At 39.9% G+C, this 18,560-nt stretch overlaps 1 protein-coding gene across 3 annotated transcripts in view; it reads left to right on the forward strand.

Annotated features, from left to right (window-relative positions):
- LOC129814883 (metabotropic glutamate receptor 4-like) overlaps window positions 1-18,560 on the forward strand; it is a 330,969-nt gene that overhangs the window by 246,171 nt on the left and 66,238 nt on the right. For all 3 annotated transcript variants that reach the window (XM_055868006.1, XM_055868004.1, XM_055868005.1), the window contains exons 4-6: window positions 7,964-8,099; window positions 11,312-11,466; window positions 12,696-12,836. In XM_055868006.1, coding sequence (XP_055723981.1) covers window positions 7,964-8,099; window positions 11,312-11,466; window positions 12,696-12,836 — 432 coding nt within the window. The remainder of the gene's footprint in view (window positions 1-7,963; window positions 8,100-11,311; window positions 11,467-12,695; window positions 12,837-18,560) is intronic.

The following is an 18,560-nucleotide window of genomic DNA, read 5'->3' on the forward strand; positions in this document are numbered from 1 at the left end:
TTTCACACATTAACAAGTCCAATACAGCATAAGAAAGATAAACATCTTGTGAATCCAGCCAACATGTCCGATTTTTTAAATGTTTTACAGCGAAAACACCACATATACTTATGTTAGCTCACCACCAAATACAAAAAAGGACAGAAATTTTTCACAGCACAGGTAGCATGCACAAAGCCAACCTAACTAACCAAGAACCAACCAAACTAACCAAGAAACAACTTCATCAGATGACAGTCTTATAGCATGTTATACAATAAATCTATGTTTTGTTTGAAAAATTTGCATATTTGAGGTATAAATCAGTTTTACTTTGCAGCTACCATCACAGCTACCGTCACAAATAGGACCGAAGCAGCCAGAGTAATTACAGACATCAACGTCAAATACCTAAATACTCATCATAAAACATTTCTGAAAAATCAATGGTGTACAGCAAATTAAAGACAAACATCTTGTGAATCCAGCCAATATTTCCAATTTTTTAAAGTGTTTTACAGCGAAAACACAATATAGCATTATATTAGCTTACTACAATAGCCTACCACACAACCGCATTCATTCATCAAGGTACGTTATCGATAGAAATAGGCACGTTAGCAATAGCGAATAAACCAGCAAAAGATATATAATTTTTGACTAACCTTGATAAGCTTCATCAGATGACAGTCCTATAACATCAGGTTATACATACACTTATGTTTTGTTCGAAATGTGCATATTTAGAGCTGAAATCAGTGGTTATACATTGTGCTAACGTAGCATCTTTTTCCCAGAATGTGCGGATATTTTTATGACACTCAAACTATTCTGACCAAATAACTACACATAAACGTTACAAAAAAATACATGTTGTATAGGAAATGATAGATACACTAGTTCTTAATGCAATTTTTGAATTCTAAAAATAACTTCATTACGACATCCAGCTTAGTTATAGCGAGAGAGTGCCCAAACTCTGGGCGCAAACTACTACTACAACATGTTCGACAGATATATGAAATAGCATCATAAAATGGGTCCTACTTTTGACGATCTTTCATCAGAATGTTGTACAAGGGGTCCTTTGTCGGGAACAATCGTTGTTTGGATTTAGAATGTCCTCTTCTCCAGTCAATTAGCACGGAAAGCTAGCAAAGTGGCGCAAAGCTCTCCTTCCTGAACAAAGGCACACAACGCAACACGCCTAACGTCCCGAAAAAATTTCACAAATCTAATAAAACTATATTGAAAAAACATACTTTACGATGATAGTCACATGTATCAAATAAAATCAAAGCCTGAGATATTAGTCATCTATAACAACAGCTGTACAGAAGGCAAAACCAGGTCCCTTCACGCACTCTCCAGAAAACAGGAAACTGGTGACACGTCATACAAAGAGCTTTTGTTCGACCCCAGATCAAGTTACACACTCCATTTCTTCTCTCACTGCCTGTCGACATCTAGAGGAAGACGTATGAAGTGCATGTATACTGATATATATCAAGGACATTTATAGGCAGGCCCTAGAACAGAGCATCGATTTCAGATTTTCCACTTCCTGTCAGGAAGTTTGCTGCAAAATTAGTTCTGTTTTACTCACAGATATAATTCAAACGGTTTTAGAAACTAGAGTGTTTTCTATCCAATAGTAATAATAATATGCATATTGTACGAGCAAGAATTGAGTACGAGGCCGTTTGAAATGGGCACCTTTTATCCGGCTACTCAATACTTCCCCTGCAGCCCAAACAGGTTAACTCGTTTTTTCAACCTCTCCACAAATTTATTGTTAACAAACTACAGTTTTGGCAAGTCGTTTAGGACATCTAATTTGTGCATGACACGTACATTTTCCAACAATTGTTTACAGACAGATTATTTCACTTATAATTCACTGTATCACAATTCCAGTGGGTCAGAAGTTTACATACACTAAGTTGACTGTGCCTTTAAACAGCTAGGAAAATTCCAGAAAATTATGTCATGGCTTCAGAAGCTTCTGATAGGCTAATTGACATCATTTGACTCATTTGGAGGTGTACCTGTGGATGTATTTCAAGGCCTACTTTCAAACTCGGTGCCTCTTTCCTTGACATCATGGGAAATTCAAAAGACATCAGCCAAGACCTCAGAAAAAAATTGTAGACAAGTCTGATTCATCCTTTGGGAGCAATTTCCAAACGCCTGAAGGTACCATGTTCATCTGTACAAACAATATTACGGAAGTGTAAATACTGTGGGACCACGCAGCCGCCATACCGCTCAGGAAGGAGACGCGTTCTGTTTCCTAGAGATGAACGTACATTGGTGCAAAAAGTGCAAATCAATACCAGAACAACAGCAAATGACTTTGTGAAGATACTGGCGGAAACGGGTACAAAAGTATCTATATCCACAGTAAAAAGAGTCTTATATCGACCTGAAAGGCTGCTCAGCAAGGAAGAAACCACTGCTCGTAAACCGCCATTTAAAAGCCAGACTACGGTTTGCAACTGCACATGGGGACAAATATTGTACTTTTTGGAGAAATGTCCTCTGGTCTGATGAAACAAAAATAGAACTGTTTGGCCATAATGACCATTGTTATGTTTGGAGGAAAAAGGGGGGGCTTGCAAACTGAAGAACACCATCCCAACCGTGAAGCACAGGGGTGGCAGCATCATGTTGTGGGGGTGCTTTGCTGCAGGAGGGACTGATGCACTTTACAAAATAGATGGCATCATGAGAGAGGAAAATGATGTGGATATATTGAAGCAACATCTCAAGACATCAGTCACGAAGTTGAAGCTTGGTCTAAATGGGTCTTCCAAATGGGCAATGACCCTAAGCATACTTCCAAAGTTGTGGCAAAATGGCTTAAGGGCAACAAAGTCAAGGTATTGGAGTGGCCATCACAAAGCCCTGACCTCAATCCTATAGAACATTTGTGGGCAGAACTGAAAATGCGTGTGTGAGCAAGGAGGCCTACATACCTGACTCAGTTACACCAGCTCTGTCAGGAGGAATGGGCCAAAATTCACCCAACTTATTGTGGGAAGCTTGTGGAAGGCTACCCGGAACGTTTGACCCAAGTTAAATAATTGAAAGGCAATGCTACCAAATATTAATTGAGTGTATGTAAACTTCTGACTCAATAGGAATGTGATGAAAGAAATTAAAGCTGGAATAAATAATTATATTATTCTGACATTTCACATTCTTAAAATAAAGTGGTGATACTAACTGACCTAAGACAGGGAATTTTTACCAGGATTAAATGTCAGGAATTGTGAATCACCTTAGCCAAATACATTTCAACTCAGTAAATGTTATCTTCCGACTTCAACTGTAAATGTTTATTGTAACGGGCAGGCAAATGACAAGTCAAGGCAGGCAGTGGTCGATAATCCAGAGTAGGAGCAAAGGTTCAGGGCGGCAGCCAGGTTCAGGGACAGGCAGTGGTCAGGTGGGCGGGTACAGGGTCAGAACAGCCAAGGGTTCCAGGAGAACAAGAAAAAGAGGCTGGGAAAAGATAGGCGCATACAGAACAAACGCTGGTAAGCTTGACCAAACAAACCGAACTGGCACAGACAGAACCCAAGTATAAATACCCATTGGATAATTGGGGAAGATGGGTGACACCTGGAGGGGGTGGATACAGGCACGAGGACAGGTGAAACAGATCAGGGCGTGACACAATACCGTTTTTAAATGACTCAAACCCCTAAATGCTTGGCTCTCAATCTACAGAACAAACAAGCATACCTGGCAGTTCCTGAGACATGTTTGCTAGAAAACACCTAGACTTGAGCTCAACAAGCAAACATTGTATTGTGGTGCATCAATGACCTAGGTTTCCATATGGTCCGTGACCCTATCAGCTTGCTTGAGAGAAGGTAGTCAAAGGGAGCTTTGCTTGATACATAGTCAGTTATATGTGAGTTGTGTTTTGCTCTAAACATGCAGCTAGTTTTCTACTACTTTCGTTTTATATCAAGCCTGATGTGAGATTAAAGAAAATGGCAGATTTACATATCGGCTTGTCTGTGCTATCTGGAACCTAAAAGGGTTCTTTCACCGTCCCCATAGGATAACCCTTTTTGGTTCCAGGTAAAACCATTTCGGTTCCAGGTAGAACCCTTTCCACAGACGGTTCTACATGGAACCCAAAAGGCTTCTACCTGAAAACAAAAATGGTTGTACCTGGAACCAACAAGGGTTGTCGTATGGGTACAGCCGAAGTATCCTTTTGGAACCATATTTTCTGAAAGTGTACTGATATGGCAACAAATATAATCAAACAACAAAACATTTGAAGAATTCCCAGCTCTCCCATTCTAAAGGCTTGTTGTGCACATAGATTGCATAATACTGCACAGGGGACAGGCCGTCTGCCAAGGCAGCTCTGCCTATTTGAGGTTTTGATTGAGGTCAGGAGGAAATCAACTGTTTTGCTTGAAACCTCTGCCACCCAACACAACTTGGTCCCCTTATGCAGGAGATTTTCTCAGTCTGTCAGGTTTGGGCCACTCCTCTAGTGGTGTGCACAGAGTCCAAAGGCTCTGGTCAGTTTAATTTATGGTTCAGAGTAACCTTCCAGGTACAGTTGTCTATGTGATCTACAGTACGCTACCCTAGCCTGTAAAGTAACATCATAAGCTTACTTGAGGCAACAATAATCTGTGAATGTATTGTAATGTCGCATTAAAATTGTATTAACTGCCTTAATTTTTCTGGTACGCAGGAAAAGTAGCTGCTGCCTTGGCAACAGCTAATGAGGATCCATAATACAAATACAAATACAAATAATATGCTCTTAATCACAAAATATCGATAGTTTGATAGAACATCAATATAGGAGTGCAAGTGGTTCAATTGGCAATTAGGGGTGCACCTAATCCAATGCAGATCCCAAGCATTTTTAAACCACCATGACATGCAGAATATATCTATTGTTATGATATTATGCTAATGGATATGTCAAATAAAAGGGAGGGATTCAAGGGCATCTGCCGCTATGTCCAAAAAATAGTTAACTGGTCATTTGTTGTTTTTTGCCGAGGGGGCGCTAATTGTTTACATGAAATGAACAGACATATATTTTGCTAATCATTTTTGTGAAATTAAGCACATTCATTTACTACTGTGTCAAAACAATATTGTTAAATACTGTATAATACAGGAAAAACATGTATTCAGTCAGAGCATTGAGGAGAGTTACTGGAGTGTGTGGTACTAACACACACTCACTGACTTAATGACTACTTGTGGAGTGAGCTAAACATTGCTTGAGGGGAGAACACAATGGCATGGTCCAATTATAAAGTGACTCAAGAGGATCAAGTAGACAATGCTATGAATGACCACACAACCGAAAAGACAACAACCATGAGAAACTACTCGATCAAATGTACCAGGCCACCCACCCAAAAGGTGAGAATGTAGAATGTTTAATCCCTCTGTGAAGCTGCACAGGCTAAACAGGGGTTCTATTAAGCTATATGGAATTGTTTTAAGGCCACACCAAGGATAATTTAGCTATTTGATTTTTAATTTTTTATAAATAATAAGATTATTTGATAAAATGTAGCCCATATAAATGCATTGAATAAAATATTCACTACATGGAACAACAAAGTCCCCCCCCAAGATAGCCTAGTGGTTAGAGTGTTGCACTTGTAACCAGAAGGTTGCAAGATCAAATCCCTGAGCTGACAAAGTAAAAATCTGTCTGTTTCTAGGACGTCATTGAAAATAAGAATTTGTTCTTAACTGAAGGTAAAAAATATAAATATATATATAAAAAAGCAGTCTGTTCTATATCTGAAAGATCAGGAAACGTAAAAAAATGTGACCCGTATTTAACCCCTAATTTTTGGCACTAAACAATCTCCCTATATACATTACTTCAATAAAAAAGATTCAGCTGGTAGAATAGAATAAGAATATGCACATCCTTGCTTCAGGTCCTGAGCTACAGGCAGTTAGATTAGAGTATGTCATTTTAGGTGAAAATTGAAAAAAAGGGGCAGAGAAAATGTTCAGCTGCCCCTTTAAGGGCAAGAGTTTACCATGGTAACGGGGCCACTTGAGTCCTGTCACTTGTGTGTGAGATTTGGGATCTGTCTAGCGTGTCTCTTTGCTATCAGTTGAAGCAGCAGACTCAAACTAACGTTAAAAAACAACCGAGCTTGTGAACTTAACAATGTAAATAGCCAAGAAACATGAGGACAAAGTCTCACTTTGTAGACTTTCGAGTAAATTTGACCAACTTTGTGTCTGTGCGCAGTGCCTCCAAAAATGTATCTATCAGCACTTCCCTCAGTGAGCTCAGCTCCTCTGCCAGGCAGTGTTGCTACATGAGGTGGGAAATAGGATTAGTATTTATTTGTGCAATTAACAGCTTTGAAACAAAACAGGAGAAATACTTTGAAAACAGTAACAGCAGCATTTTTCTAAGTCTAACTCGAATGTGCTTATACTTTTTTTTTTTTTTTGCGAATGTAATACTCGCACTGTAGAGCTCTGTAAATTGACCACCTACCAACATGGCTAGTGAAAAAGATATTCTTACCCACCAAGGTTGGTGGCACCTTAATTGGGGAGGACGGGCTCGTGTCAATGGCTGGAGCGGAATGGTATCGAATACTGTACATCAAACACGTGTTTGATGCCATTTCATTTGCTCCGTTCGAGCCGTCCTCCCCTCAGCAGTCTCTGTTCTCCTCGCAGTGTCTGGATAAAAGTTATCCTTGGTAAGGACATTTTCAGAATGAACCTGGTTCAAGTGATGTCCGCTGCATTAGATTTCCTCTCTACCCCCCCCACTGGGCAGTTCCATAAGAGTCACAGCAGGTGGATTTAAAGGCCCTTATTAAAGGGGTAATCTGCAGGTCAAACAACCCCAAAGAGCACCCCACCACTGTTTTTGTAAACAACCGAGGGATGGGGCTGGTGAAATATAACCACTCTCGAATTTATAGACAGAGCAATATATGTAAGGACTGACCATTCATGAGATCAAAATTATATATTTTTTTTAGCCATCTTTTGATTCCAATCTCTCTTTCAAAAATCAGTTGGAAAAGGTCAATCAAATAACAAAATTCAAACTAGCACATTTCTGATACAGAATTGTTTGACTACAGAGGCAGCAAAAGAGCTTCCCATGTCTGGAATACACTGCGTTTAGACACATGCAACTGTGCCACCTACCGCACATAACCTAAAGAACAATCATGTGTGTCAACACAATCTCTAGCTGTGTATAGCCACTTTCCAAGTTGTTTTGCTTTTTGTGTTATTGCTCTGTATGTGTTGCTTGTCATATTTTATCTAGACAAGTCAGTTAAGAAATAAATATTATTTCCAGTGACAGCCTACTGGGGAACAGTGGTTTGTTCAGGGTAGAATGACAGATGTCTACCTTATCAGCTCAGGGACTTGATCCAGCAACCTTTTGGTTTCTGGCCCAATGCTTTAACCACTAGGCTACCTGACGCCCCCATATTGTTCTGTGTTTGCTTATTGTCTGCATTGTAATTTTATGAGATTTTAATAACCTGCCCGGGACTGCAGTCGAAGATTTGTTGGCTGGCTAAATCCTGCACTTTTACTGAAATGTTTATGTGCAATGTCATTGTCAAAATAAACTTCAAAGCTATACAGTGTTTGGATTATATTTTTTGCTTCTGATGGGTTTTAGTTGACCTAAGCTCATGAGGCATTTAAAAGTTATATTCTTCAAGAATGAATGGCTATATAGCATTCTTTGAAAAGTCCATGGATGTTGCAAATGCAGATTGCCCCCTTAAGAGTTTAGCCAAAGGATTCATGCTCAGTCACAAACCTCAGGGAAGAACGTTGTTGGGAGCTCTGCGCTTATTGGTGATCTACTGATAGCTCAAGTTGAGCATCTGTAAAGTGTGAACCTACCAATCCTGGACTTAAACTTAAACTGCCACTCAACTGCTGTGTGTTTCCTCTGTCTCTGTTGTAGGAGGTGTGTGTATCTCTCAGTCGGTCAAGATTCCCCGGGAGCCAAAGCCTGGAGAGTTTGGCAAGGTCATCCGCCGACTAAGAGAAAACCCAAACGCAAGGGTGGTCATCATTTTTGCCAATGAGGATGATATTAGGTAAGGGTATTATCATAGCATTGACATGTTGAATATGAAATATACTAAAATAATAATTTGAAGAAACATGAATGGAAGATTGTTAATTAAAGGGAGAAGAGTCAATCGGCAGAAAGCTTGACATTTAAATTATGCACTGTAGAATTACTTTAAAATGTTATAGGTCAAGCGCTATCATAATTATCCCTTTTAGGCTCTATCGGTAACTCATGTTAATATGTGACTTACCACCTGGATTCGGTCTTATGTAGCAAAATTAGAATCATTTTTTTTTGCATTGGATAAAAGTAGAGACTCAGAGCCACAAAATGGTATATCATACACCGCATTTTTGAGGAACAATGGGAAAGTAATTCTGCTTTGAAAGTTGATACACTTGTAAACTCACTTTTGAGAAAAGGGCAAGTGAATGTTCTGGTATCTACTAGAGCTCTCCTTTGTCTACACCCATTCAGCATTGTTCACGCCCTCTTAAACAAGCCCCACCCATCTCTTTAAGGATTCACATGAGGTGATGTGCTAAAGACTACAAGTGGTAGTAGCCTACAATAAGGAAATATTCCAGGTAAACAGAAAGTGTCCAGATACAAATATTTTATAAATAGATAATGCTTACCCAGATACACTTGTCTAAATTGATGGGTCATGTGAAAGAATTGCTATAACCCCCAGCCACATCCAGTGGTGGAAAAAGTACTACATTTTCATACTTGAGTAAAAGTATGCATTTCAAATTCCTTATTAAACCAGACGGCACAATTATATATATATATATTTAAAATAGCCAGAGGTACAATGTACTTAAGTATAAACCATTTCAACTTCCTTATATTAAGCAAACCAGGCGGCACTATTTTTTTTAAATTGTTGATGGATAACCAGGGATGTTCTCTTGATAAGTGTGTGAACTGGACCATTTTCCAGTCCTGTTAAGCATTCAAATTGTAAAGGGTCCTTTTGGGTGTCAAGGAAAATGTATGGAGTAAAAAGTACATTTTCTTTTCAATAGCAGTTGACTAAAAGTTGCCAAAAATATAGATAGTAAAGTCATGTGCAGATAACACAAAAAAACGACTTAAGTAGTACTTTAAAGTATTTTTACATCACTGCCCAAATGCCTTCACATACTGTTACACATTCACTTAAGTATGGAATACTATGTGATAAGGCCATGCAACCTGAGTAAGATGCACATGTACATAAACAAATGCATGCACCATATATTTAAGCGGTGGACACCTGATACGGTCACATAATATTGTTGCGTATGTCACAAAATCATGTTAGGACCACACATATCAATATTTTGCTAAGTCTTGCTAAGTCGATAGTCTCTCCGGAAGGTGTAAACGGTACAGCCAAATGGTTACTTGCATAGTAGCAACATCAGAAATAGATTGTGTCAATATAAATAAAATATACAGTATGTACAAGAACAATAACGATAGTGATAGACAAGGTAGTCATATGCACACAATCAGGGGCAAAGTGGCTGAGCAGCAGGATAAAGAAAGGAAGCAACGTGTGTGTTATAAGAGAGTCATGTGAATACTGCAGATGGTACTGATGACTGGTCCGTCCAAATCCACGCATGAACAAGGGAATACCAGAGCACAAACTTATTCTTGTTTTGGCCATTGCAGTTATCACAATTCAGGTCCACACGTGTTTTTCCAACTCCATAGTTGAAGAAACGGTGTGTGTAGTTGATGACTGCGCTGCTGCCTTTGCTTGGGCCAGCTCTCTTTTTGATCACTGACTGACTGGTGGATTAGTCAGGCGTGCTCTACTGATTTAATGCTGAAGGACATTCCAGATATAAATATTTTAGCATTATTATACAATAGATGCAAAATGGCATTCTGAGATAACATCACTACACACAGTTCATACACGTAATTTTAGCTACTGTAGCTAGCCAGCCATCTAACGTCAGCTGGCTAGCTAACAGCAAGCTTTAACTACCAATACAAACCGATTGTCATAGCTATCTAAAGTTAACCGATAAGTTCAATGTTAGTTAGCTAAGATTAGGCTATAACTAGCCATGCGAAATGGCATTCATAGAAAACATCAATAACGTTACACAAGCTTCATACACAAATTAATGTTAGCAGGCCAAACAAACCGATTGTCATAGCAAGCTAAAGTTAACCAAATAACTTTAGGTTCACTGTTAGTTAGCAAGCCAGCCATCAAACTCCAACTGGCTAGCTAACAGCAAGCTTTCGATTGTTATGCAAGTAACTTTTGTTTTGCCCATTGTGTTCCACTTATTTCAAAACATGTCATGAAACGAGAGAGTCAGCATTGCATGGCATGATCGTCGTTCAGAAAGTTGTCCATCACAACTTTTTCCCACTGACGATAGTGCCTGATAAATTCAGGGCAACAATGTTATTGAGAGCAGTAGCAACATATTTTCAGTTATCCATGCTGCAGTATGAGCAGCTCATTTTATAGAAACAAGATGCAACACTGACCAATCCAAACTCATCTCTCGGCATGTCCAGCCCCCTCATTATCTCAGCCAATCATGGCTAGCGGGAGGTTGCTGACTTTTTCTGTGGCTAAACCAACTAGGCTCGTAATATAGCAATTTTATTCTTATTTACATATGACATAGAAGTTTGATATTAATGCACATGAAAGTCCACAAGTTCGAGAAGGCATTTCTGCCAAAAAAACGTAGTTTGATGAAAAAATATTTGTATGTGACTTGCGACATACGCCTAGTTTCCCGAATCGGGTCACATATGCTTCCTTACTTTATCTTAGTGACACTGGATACATTTGGGAATAATCTTATTAATTTAGCTCTCTGTTGTCCTGACATTAGTGAAAGTTACCTGCCACTGAGCAATCATCTTGCTTTAGCAAACTAAGGTGACAAACTAAAAACCTGGAGAAAATATTTGCTATTGATCTATTGTTAACATTAGTTCGTATAAAATGTGGATGATTTCTCTGGGTATACAACACACCAGACCATACACATCACTTTGTTATAGTGCAGGCTAGCCAGACCAATACAATGGAATCCAAATGAGTTTGTACCTTCAAGTTGAATCATGAACGCTGTGTACTACAGTATATCAGTGACTATTGTGTAGTTATTTTGCAGTACTGCTCATACAGTTAGCTCATAGAAAGTGGTACCAAAATATCAAATTCATTATTATTAGCTAAATGTGTTTATCCACTTGTGCCAGGCGGCTACTCCAAGCAGCCAAGAAGGCCAACCAGACTGGCCATTTCATCTGGGTGGGCTCAGACAGCTGGGGCTCAAAGATATCCCCAGTGTTACACCAAGAGGAGATGGCAGAGGGAGCTGTCACCATCCTGCCCAAACGCCAGTCCATCAGAGGTGAGGGGGAACAGAGAAATATTCTCGGTTGCTGTAATCAACTTTGTAATTGGCTGATTGATTGCTTGATTACTTAATTGATTGGTGGGGAGGTAGGGGGAACCAATAAATGTTTTAGGTTGCAGGGATCAATTTAAAATTGTCCGATTGATTGATTCATTTGGTAGATCTCATGTAGCTTTCGCTCAGTGCACAAGGATAAAGTGATTGAGATAAGTAATGCCATTGTAGATTATATTACAGAATATTAGAAAACATTACATTTTGTTTACAAACTTAGACATGGGTCAGTAGTGCGTTATTGTGTCAGCAGCTATTCCCCGTTACATAGAGATATCTCTGGTAGAGCTAGAATCCTTAACTGAAACAATAACAAAGCATATCCCTGCCCCTGTTTCGCTAAAAAGCTCAGGGATGGGGCTGGAGAAATGTAACCACTCTCAAATTCATAGACAGAGCTATGGACGCAAGGAATGACCATCCATGATATCAAATGTATAGTTGAACCATGTTTTGAGGCTATAGAGTGTTTGTTTAGATTTGAATTGTTTAGAAACATTGGATTAAAACAAGCTTACATTTTGGGTTCTGATGGGGTACAACAGTTGAATTGAGCTCATAAGGCATTTATAAGTTATATTTGTTTAAGAATCAATGGGTATATATACATTTATAAGTCAAGAAATTGGTAGTGTACTGTAGCAACGAAGTACTCCTGCTTTAAATATCAAGAGATCTTGTTCCTGTTAACACAGAACACTTCCAAGTCCTGATAAGGCATTTACTGTCCCACACTCTTAAAAAAAAGGGTTATTCGGGTGTCCCTAAAGGATAATCATTTTGGGTTCCATGTAGAACCCTCCGTAGAAATGGTTCTACATGGAACCCAAAAGAGTTTCCCTGGAACCAATAAGGGTTCTCCTATGGGGACGGCCAAAGAACACTTTTAGGTTCTAGATAGCACTTTTTTTCCTAAGAGTGTGTGTCATTACCCACTCAGTCTGCCAGCCAAGCCAAAACTCTGGTCTATAACACAATCAGCTATTATCAATACATTCACTGTTCAAAGCAATGCTCACCCTGTCAGGAAAATGTACTTTAAAGAGTTACCCAAACGCATCATTACAGAGCATGTCACTACATTCCCCCACATGTCAATATCCATGTTAGCACTGACACTGTTGCCAGAGCCAGTGCACTTCAATGACAATCTGATCAATCTCTTCCAGGGTTTGATCGTTACTTCATCAGCCGCACACTGGAGAACAACAGGAGAAATATCTGGTTTGCTGAGTTCTGGGAGAACAACTTCGCTTGCAAGCTGAGCCGACACGCTTTGAAGAAAGGTTCCGGGCTGAAGAAATGCACAAGTAAGACAATTCTCCTTTCCTTTCATACCATTGCAGCTTTACTGATTTTAACTACCATTGGAAAAGTGTTATGTTTCACAGGTAAGGACAGGAAATGCCTGTCCTTATCTTAGAACATAACAGCTTTGGCACATGGCTAATGTGTGTACACCAGTTAAAGCTAGAGAGGTACAGCATTAGCTGGATTCAAAATGTATCTCCTTGTGATGAGGTATTACTAGAGCCATGTGTTTCTGCTGAGTAGACTGTTCGACCGTCCTCCCAGATAGCAACAGAAGGATGTAATAGCAGGTCTGCATGGTTAAACATCTCCACCTCCAGGCTCACAGCCATATGCTATCCAGCTGTGTCCTGGAGTGTTCCGTCTTCGTGAGCTGGAGATTGTTTGATCATCACATATTTACTTGAGCCTTTCAATCAGGACTTGGAGCTAAAGACCTCTATAGCTGTTCTGAGAATCTATCTGTACACGAGAGAAGATGTGTAGGCTAGTAGTATATTGATGGTTTGAAACACAATTAACCGCAAAATGAAAATATTGTCTCGTTGGTTTTAAACCTATTGGTTTCAAATTAAATGAAGCCTGTTGCTATTGCAGTTGTCAAATTGTTTGATTTCTTACTCGGGAAACTTGCCTTCACGGTGGTGCAATAATAGCTATCACTGTATCAAAGTGTGGAAACAACAATTAGAAAACACAGAACACTAAAAATCATATAATAGGCATTCACTTGCATTCAAAATGCATGTAGCAAATGGAAATCCTTAAAATTCATGAAGCAAGCATAATTCATAGTCATGTTGTAATTGGCTTTCAATAAAAGCCAATAATGGTAATACGTTGTAAGTGTGTTTGTTTAATCACACTGCTCCATAGAATAGCAACCAAGTTCTCATAATGTACTACAGAACTGGCAAACGCTGCACTAATAGCAGAATTTCCTCCCTTTGTTCTCTGTTGTGTGGGTTTTAGGTCCTTAGGCTAGTACTGCTGTCTTAATGGGAGTGCAGGAAGGCATTCAACTGAAAACTATAAGTTGATTAGAGGCCATCTCTCTTCACCCACACCAGTAATAAAAAAATCCACAATTAAACATGGACATATCAAGATTTAAACATTAATGTTGTCCGTCTATACAGAAGACTAATGCCAGTCACTTCTTTTCAGTGCAGCTGTCTACTGCACCACTCTCTCATGGATTAACTGGCTCTGTGTGAATGACCAATCTGGGAGAAGTAAAAACCATTGTCAGGATATAGCTATATGTCTATAGCTACCCACAAAATAATTGACTCATATGATGACAAGTTAGCAATGAGCTGAATGATCTGAGTAGACGTTGGAGAAATGGGACCTGGAGGAGGAAGTGCTGGGGGACTGAGACATCATCAGCTCATTGACTCATCAACTCAACCATGCATGATCGTTACACACTGAGAGATTGGTTTCAATGCATTCTGACACAGCTGCTCTGGACTAATGTGACAACAACTCAAAGGATATGTTTGTGTGAGGAGGTGAATCATATGTGGCTGAATGTTATGTTTTGGCACTTCTTGACATCCAAATTGCTCTTTGTGGCTGAAGCCTTGGCTAATCTAAAAGCTTGAACTCAAATGGACTACAAAACAAGACAGTTGGAAGCCTGCCCGGTCTTTTCTTTAAAAATGGAACAACACGCTTGGAAATGGGAGATGTCAAAAGTAATCATTGTTGGAGACACCTACAGTAGCAGATTTGGAGACACTGTCGAGTTTGCTAGCAAACCGATTTTTTCGGAATTTAACATTAAATAAATAAATAATTTCGCCTTTTGTGCAACATGATTATCCAGCTAGCTAAAATTGCTTACAGTTAGTTAGCAATCGCTTGTCTGCTACACTATTCTGCTAGATACAGTAGCACTACCTTGTTAATAATGTCCTGTGTGGCTCAGTTGGTAGAGCACTGGCATTGATCCTTGCAATGCCAGTGTTGTGGGTTCACTGCTCACAGGGGACCAGTATGCAAAAAGGTATGCACTCATTATTGTATGTTGCTCTGGATAAGAGCGTCTGCTAAAAAAAAAAAAAAATGTATACTGAACAAAAATATTCATGCAATCATTTTACTGAGTAACAGTTCATAAAAGGAAATCAGTCAATTAAAATAAATGCATAACACTCTAATCTATGGGTTTCACGTGACTGGGAGGGCAAAGGCCTTGCGAAAGAATTTCACCCCCCTTGGCATTTTTCCTATTTTGTTGCCTTACAACCTGGAATTAAAATTGATTTTTTGGGGGGGTTTGTATCATTTGATTTACACAACATGCCTACTACTTTGAAGATGCAAAATCATTTTTCTTGTGAAACAAACAAGAAATAAGACAAAGTCAATACTTTGTAGAGCCACCTTTTGCAGCAATTACAGCTGCAAGTCTCTTGGGGTGTGTCTCTATAAGCTTGGCACATCACGCCACTGTGATTTTTGCCCATTCTTCAAGGCAAAGTTGCTCCAGCTCCTTCAAGTTGGATGGGTTCCGCTTGTGTACAGCAATCTTTAAGTCACACTACAAATTCTCAATTGGATTGAGGTCTGGGCTTTGACTAGGCCATTCCAAGACATTTAAATGTTTCCCCTTAAACCACTCAAGTGTTGCTTTAGCAGTTTGCTTAGGGTCATTGTACTGCTGGAAGGAGAACCTCGTTCCCAGTCTCAAATCTCTGGAAGACTGAAACAGATTTCCCTCAAGAATTTCCCTGTATTTAGCACCATACACCAGTACCTGCCGATGAAAAACATCCCCACAACATGATGCTGCCACCATCATGCTTCACTGTAGGGATGGTGTTCTCGGGGTGATGAGAGGTGTTGGGTTTGCGCCAGACATAGCAATTTCCTTGATGGCCAAAAAGCTACATTTTAGTCTCATCTGACCAGAGTACCTTCTTCCATATGTTTGGGGAGTCAACCCACATGCCTTTTGGCGAACACCAAACATGTTTGGTCGCCCCTCTCTTGGCAGGTTTGTTGTGGTGCCATATTCTTTCCATTTTTTAATAATGGATTTAATGGGATGTTCAAGGCCACCCTCTGTTAGAATTTAAACAACTGAATAGCCAGACGTCAGGTCCATTCAATATGGAGAACGTACTGGAAGCTTCAGGCAGAGGTTTATTTAGTCAGCTGTCTGTCTGCCCTGTCGTTGGCCACTGTTACAGTCCTGCTGAGCTACAGCACAGTCCTCCACACCAAGAGACTATTACTGCGTCCCAAATGGAACCCTATTCCCTATATAGTGCACTACGTTTGACCAGAACCCTATGGACCCTATTACCTATATAGTGCACTACGTTTGACCAGAGCTCTATGGACCCTATTCCCTATGTTGATGTTCAAAGTTTCGGATATTTTTTTATAACCCAACCCTGATCTGTACTTCTCCACAACTTTGTCCCTGACCTGTTTGGAGAGCTTGTTGGTCTTCATAGTGCCGCTTGCTTGGTGGTCCCCCTTGATTAGTGGTGTTGCAGACTCCGGGGCCTTTCAGAACAGGTGTATTATTATACTGAGATCATGTGACAGATCATAATGCACTGAGGTGGACTTTATTTAATTCATTATGTGACTTCTGAAGGTAATTGGTTGCACCAGATCTTATTTAGGGGCTTCATAGCAAAGGGGATGAATACATATGCACGCAACACTTTTCCATTTATTTATTTTTATTCTTTGAAACAAGTAATTTTTTTTCATTTCACTTCACCAATTTGGACTATTTTGTGTGTGTCCATTACATGAAATCCAAATAAAAATCTATTTAAATTACTGGTTGTAATGCAGCAAAATAGGATAAACGCCAATGGAGTGAAGACTTTTGCAAGGCACTGTAGGCCTATTGTTTACCTTTTTGTTGGTGACAGTGACATCTTGATAATATGCAGCTGTTTAAAGGGCAAATCCACAGATTAAGAAATAATAAAACGGTCACCCCGAGGGATGAGCCTGGAGAAAAGTAACCACTCAGATTATTAGACAGAGTTATGGATGCAAGGACTGACCATACATGATATCAACATTATTGTTTCAACAATGTTATGAGGGTATACAGTGTATGTTTACATTTACAATGTTTACAAACATTGGAGAAAAACAAGCATATTTTGGGTTCTCTTGGAGTGTGACAGTTTAACTAAGCTCATGAGGCATTTAGAAATATTATTCTTCAAGAATTAATGGTTATATGTATGTGTATGTATATGTATATATATATATATATATATATATATACATATATATATATATGTATACATATGCATACGTATATATATATATATATATATATATATACACATATGCATACATATATATATATACATACATATATATATATATATATACACATACATATGTATGTATACATGTATACATATATAAATATATATATACACATATACACATACATATACACATACACATATACATATATACACACTGCTCAAAAAAATAAAGGGAACACTAAAATAACACATCCTAGATCTGAATGAATGAAACATTCTTATTAAAAACTTTTTTCTTTACATAGTTGAATGTGCTGACTACAAAATCACACAAATTATCAATGGAAATCAAATTTATCAACCCATGGAGGTCTGGATTTGGAGTCACACTCAAAATTAAAGTGGAAAACCACACTACAGGCTGATCCAACTTTGATGTAATGTCCTTAAAACAAGTCAAAATGAGGCTCAGTAGTTTGTGTGGCCTCCACGTGCCTGTATAACCTCCCTACAACGCCTGGGCATGCTCCTGAGGGATCTCCTCCCAGACCTGGACTAAAGCATCCACCAACTCCCGGACAGTCTGTGGTGCAACGTGGCGTTGGTGGATGGAGCGAGACATGTTGTCCCAGATGTGCTCAATTGGATTCAGGTCTGGGGAACGGGCGGGCCAGTCCATAGCATCAATGCCTTCCTCTTGCAGGAACTGCTGACACACTCCAGCCACATGAGGTCTAGCATTGTCTTGCATTAGAAAGAACCCAGGGCCAACCGCACCAGCATATGGTCTCACAAGGGGTCTGAGGATCTCATCTCGGTACCTAATGGCAGTCAGGCTACCTCTGGCGAGCACATGGAGGGCTGTGCGGCCCCACAAAGAAATGCCACCCCACACCATGACTGACCCACCGCCAAACCGGTCATGCTGGAGTATGTTGCAGGCAGCAGAACGTTCTCCACGGCGTCTCCAGACTCTGTCACATGTGAACCTGCTTTCATCTGTGAAGAGCACAGGGCGCCAGTGGCGAATTTGCCAATCTTGGTGTTCTCTGGCAAATGCCAAACGTCCTGCATGGAGTTGGGCTGTAAGCACAACCCCCACCTGTGGACGTCGGGCCCTCATACCACCCTCATGGAGTCTGTTTCTGACCGTTTGAGCAGACACATGCACATTTTTGGCCTGCTGGAGGTCATTTTGTAGGGCTCTGGCAGTGCTCCTCCTTGCACAAAGGCGGAGGTAGCGGTCCTGCTGCTGGGTTGTTGCCCTCCTACGGCCTCCTCCACGTCTCCTGATGTAGTGGCCTGTCTCCTGGTAGTGCCTCCATGCTCTGGACACTACGCTGACAGACACACCAAACCTTCTTGCCACAGCTCGCATTGATGTGCCATCCTGGATGAGCTGCACTACCTGAGCCACTTGTGTGGGTTGTAGACTCCGTCTCATGCTACCACTAGAGTGAA

The sequence above is a fragment of the Salvelinus fontinalis genome, chromosome 18, assembly GCF_029448725.1.
Source record: "Salvelinus fontinalis isolate EN_2023a chromosome 18, ASM2944872v1, whole genome shotgun sequence".
NCBI classification, from domain to species: domain Eukaryota; kingdom Metazoa; phylum Chordata; class Actinopteri; order Salmoniformes; family Salmonidae; genus Salvelinus; species Salvelinus fontinalis.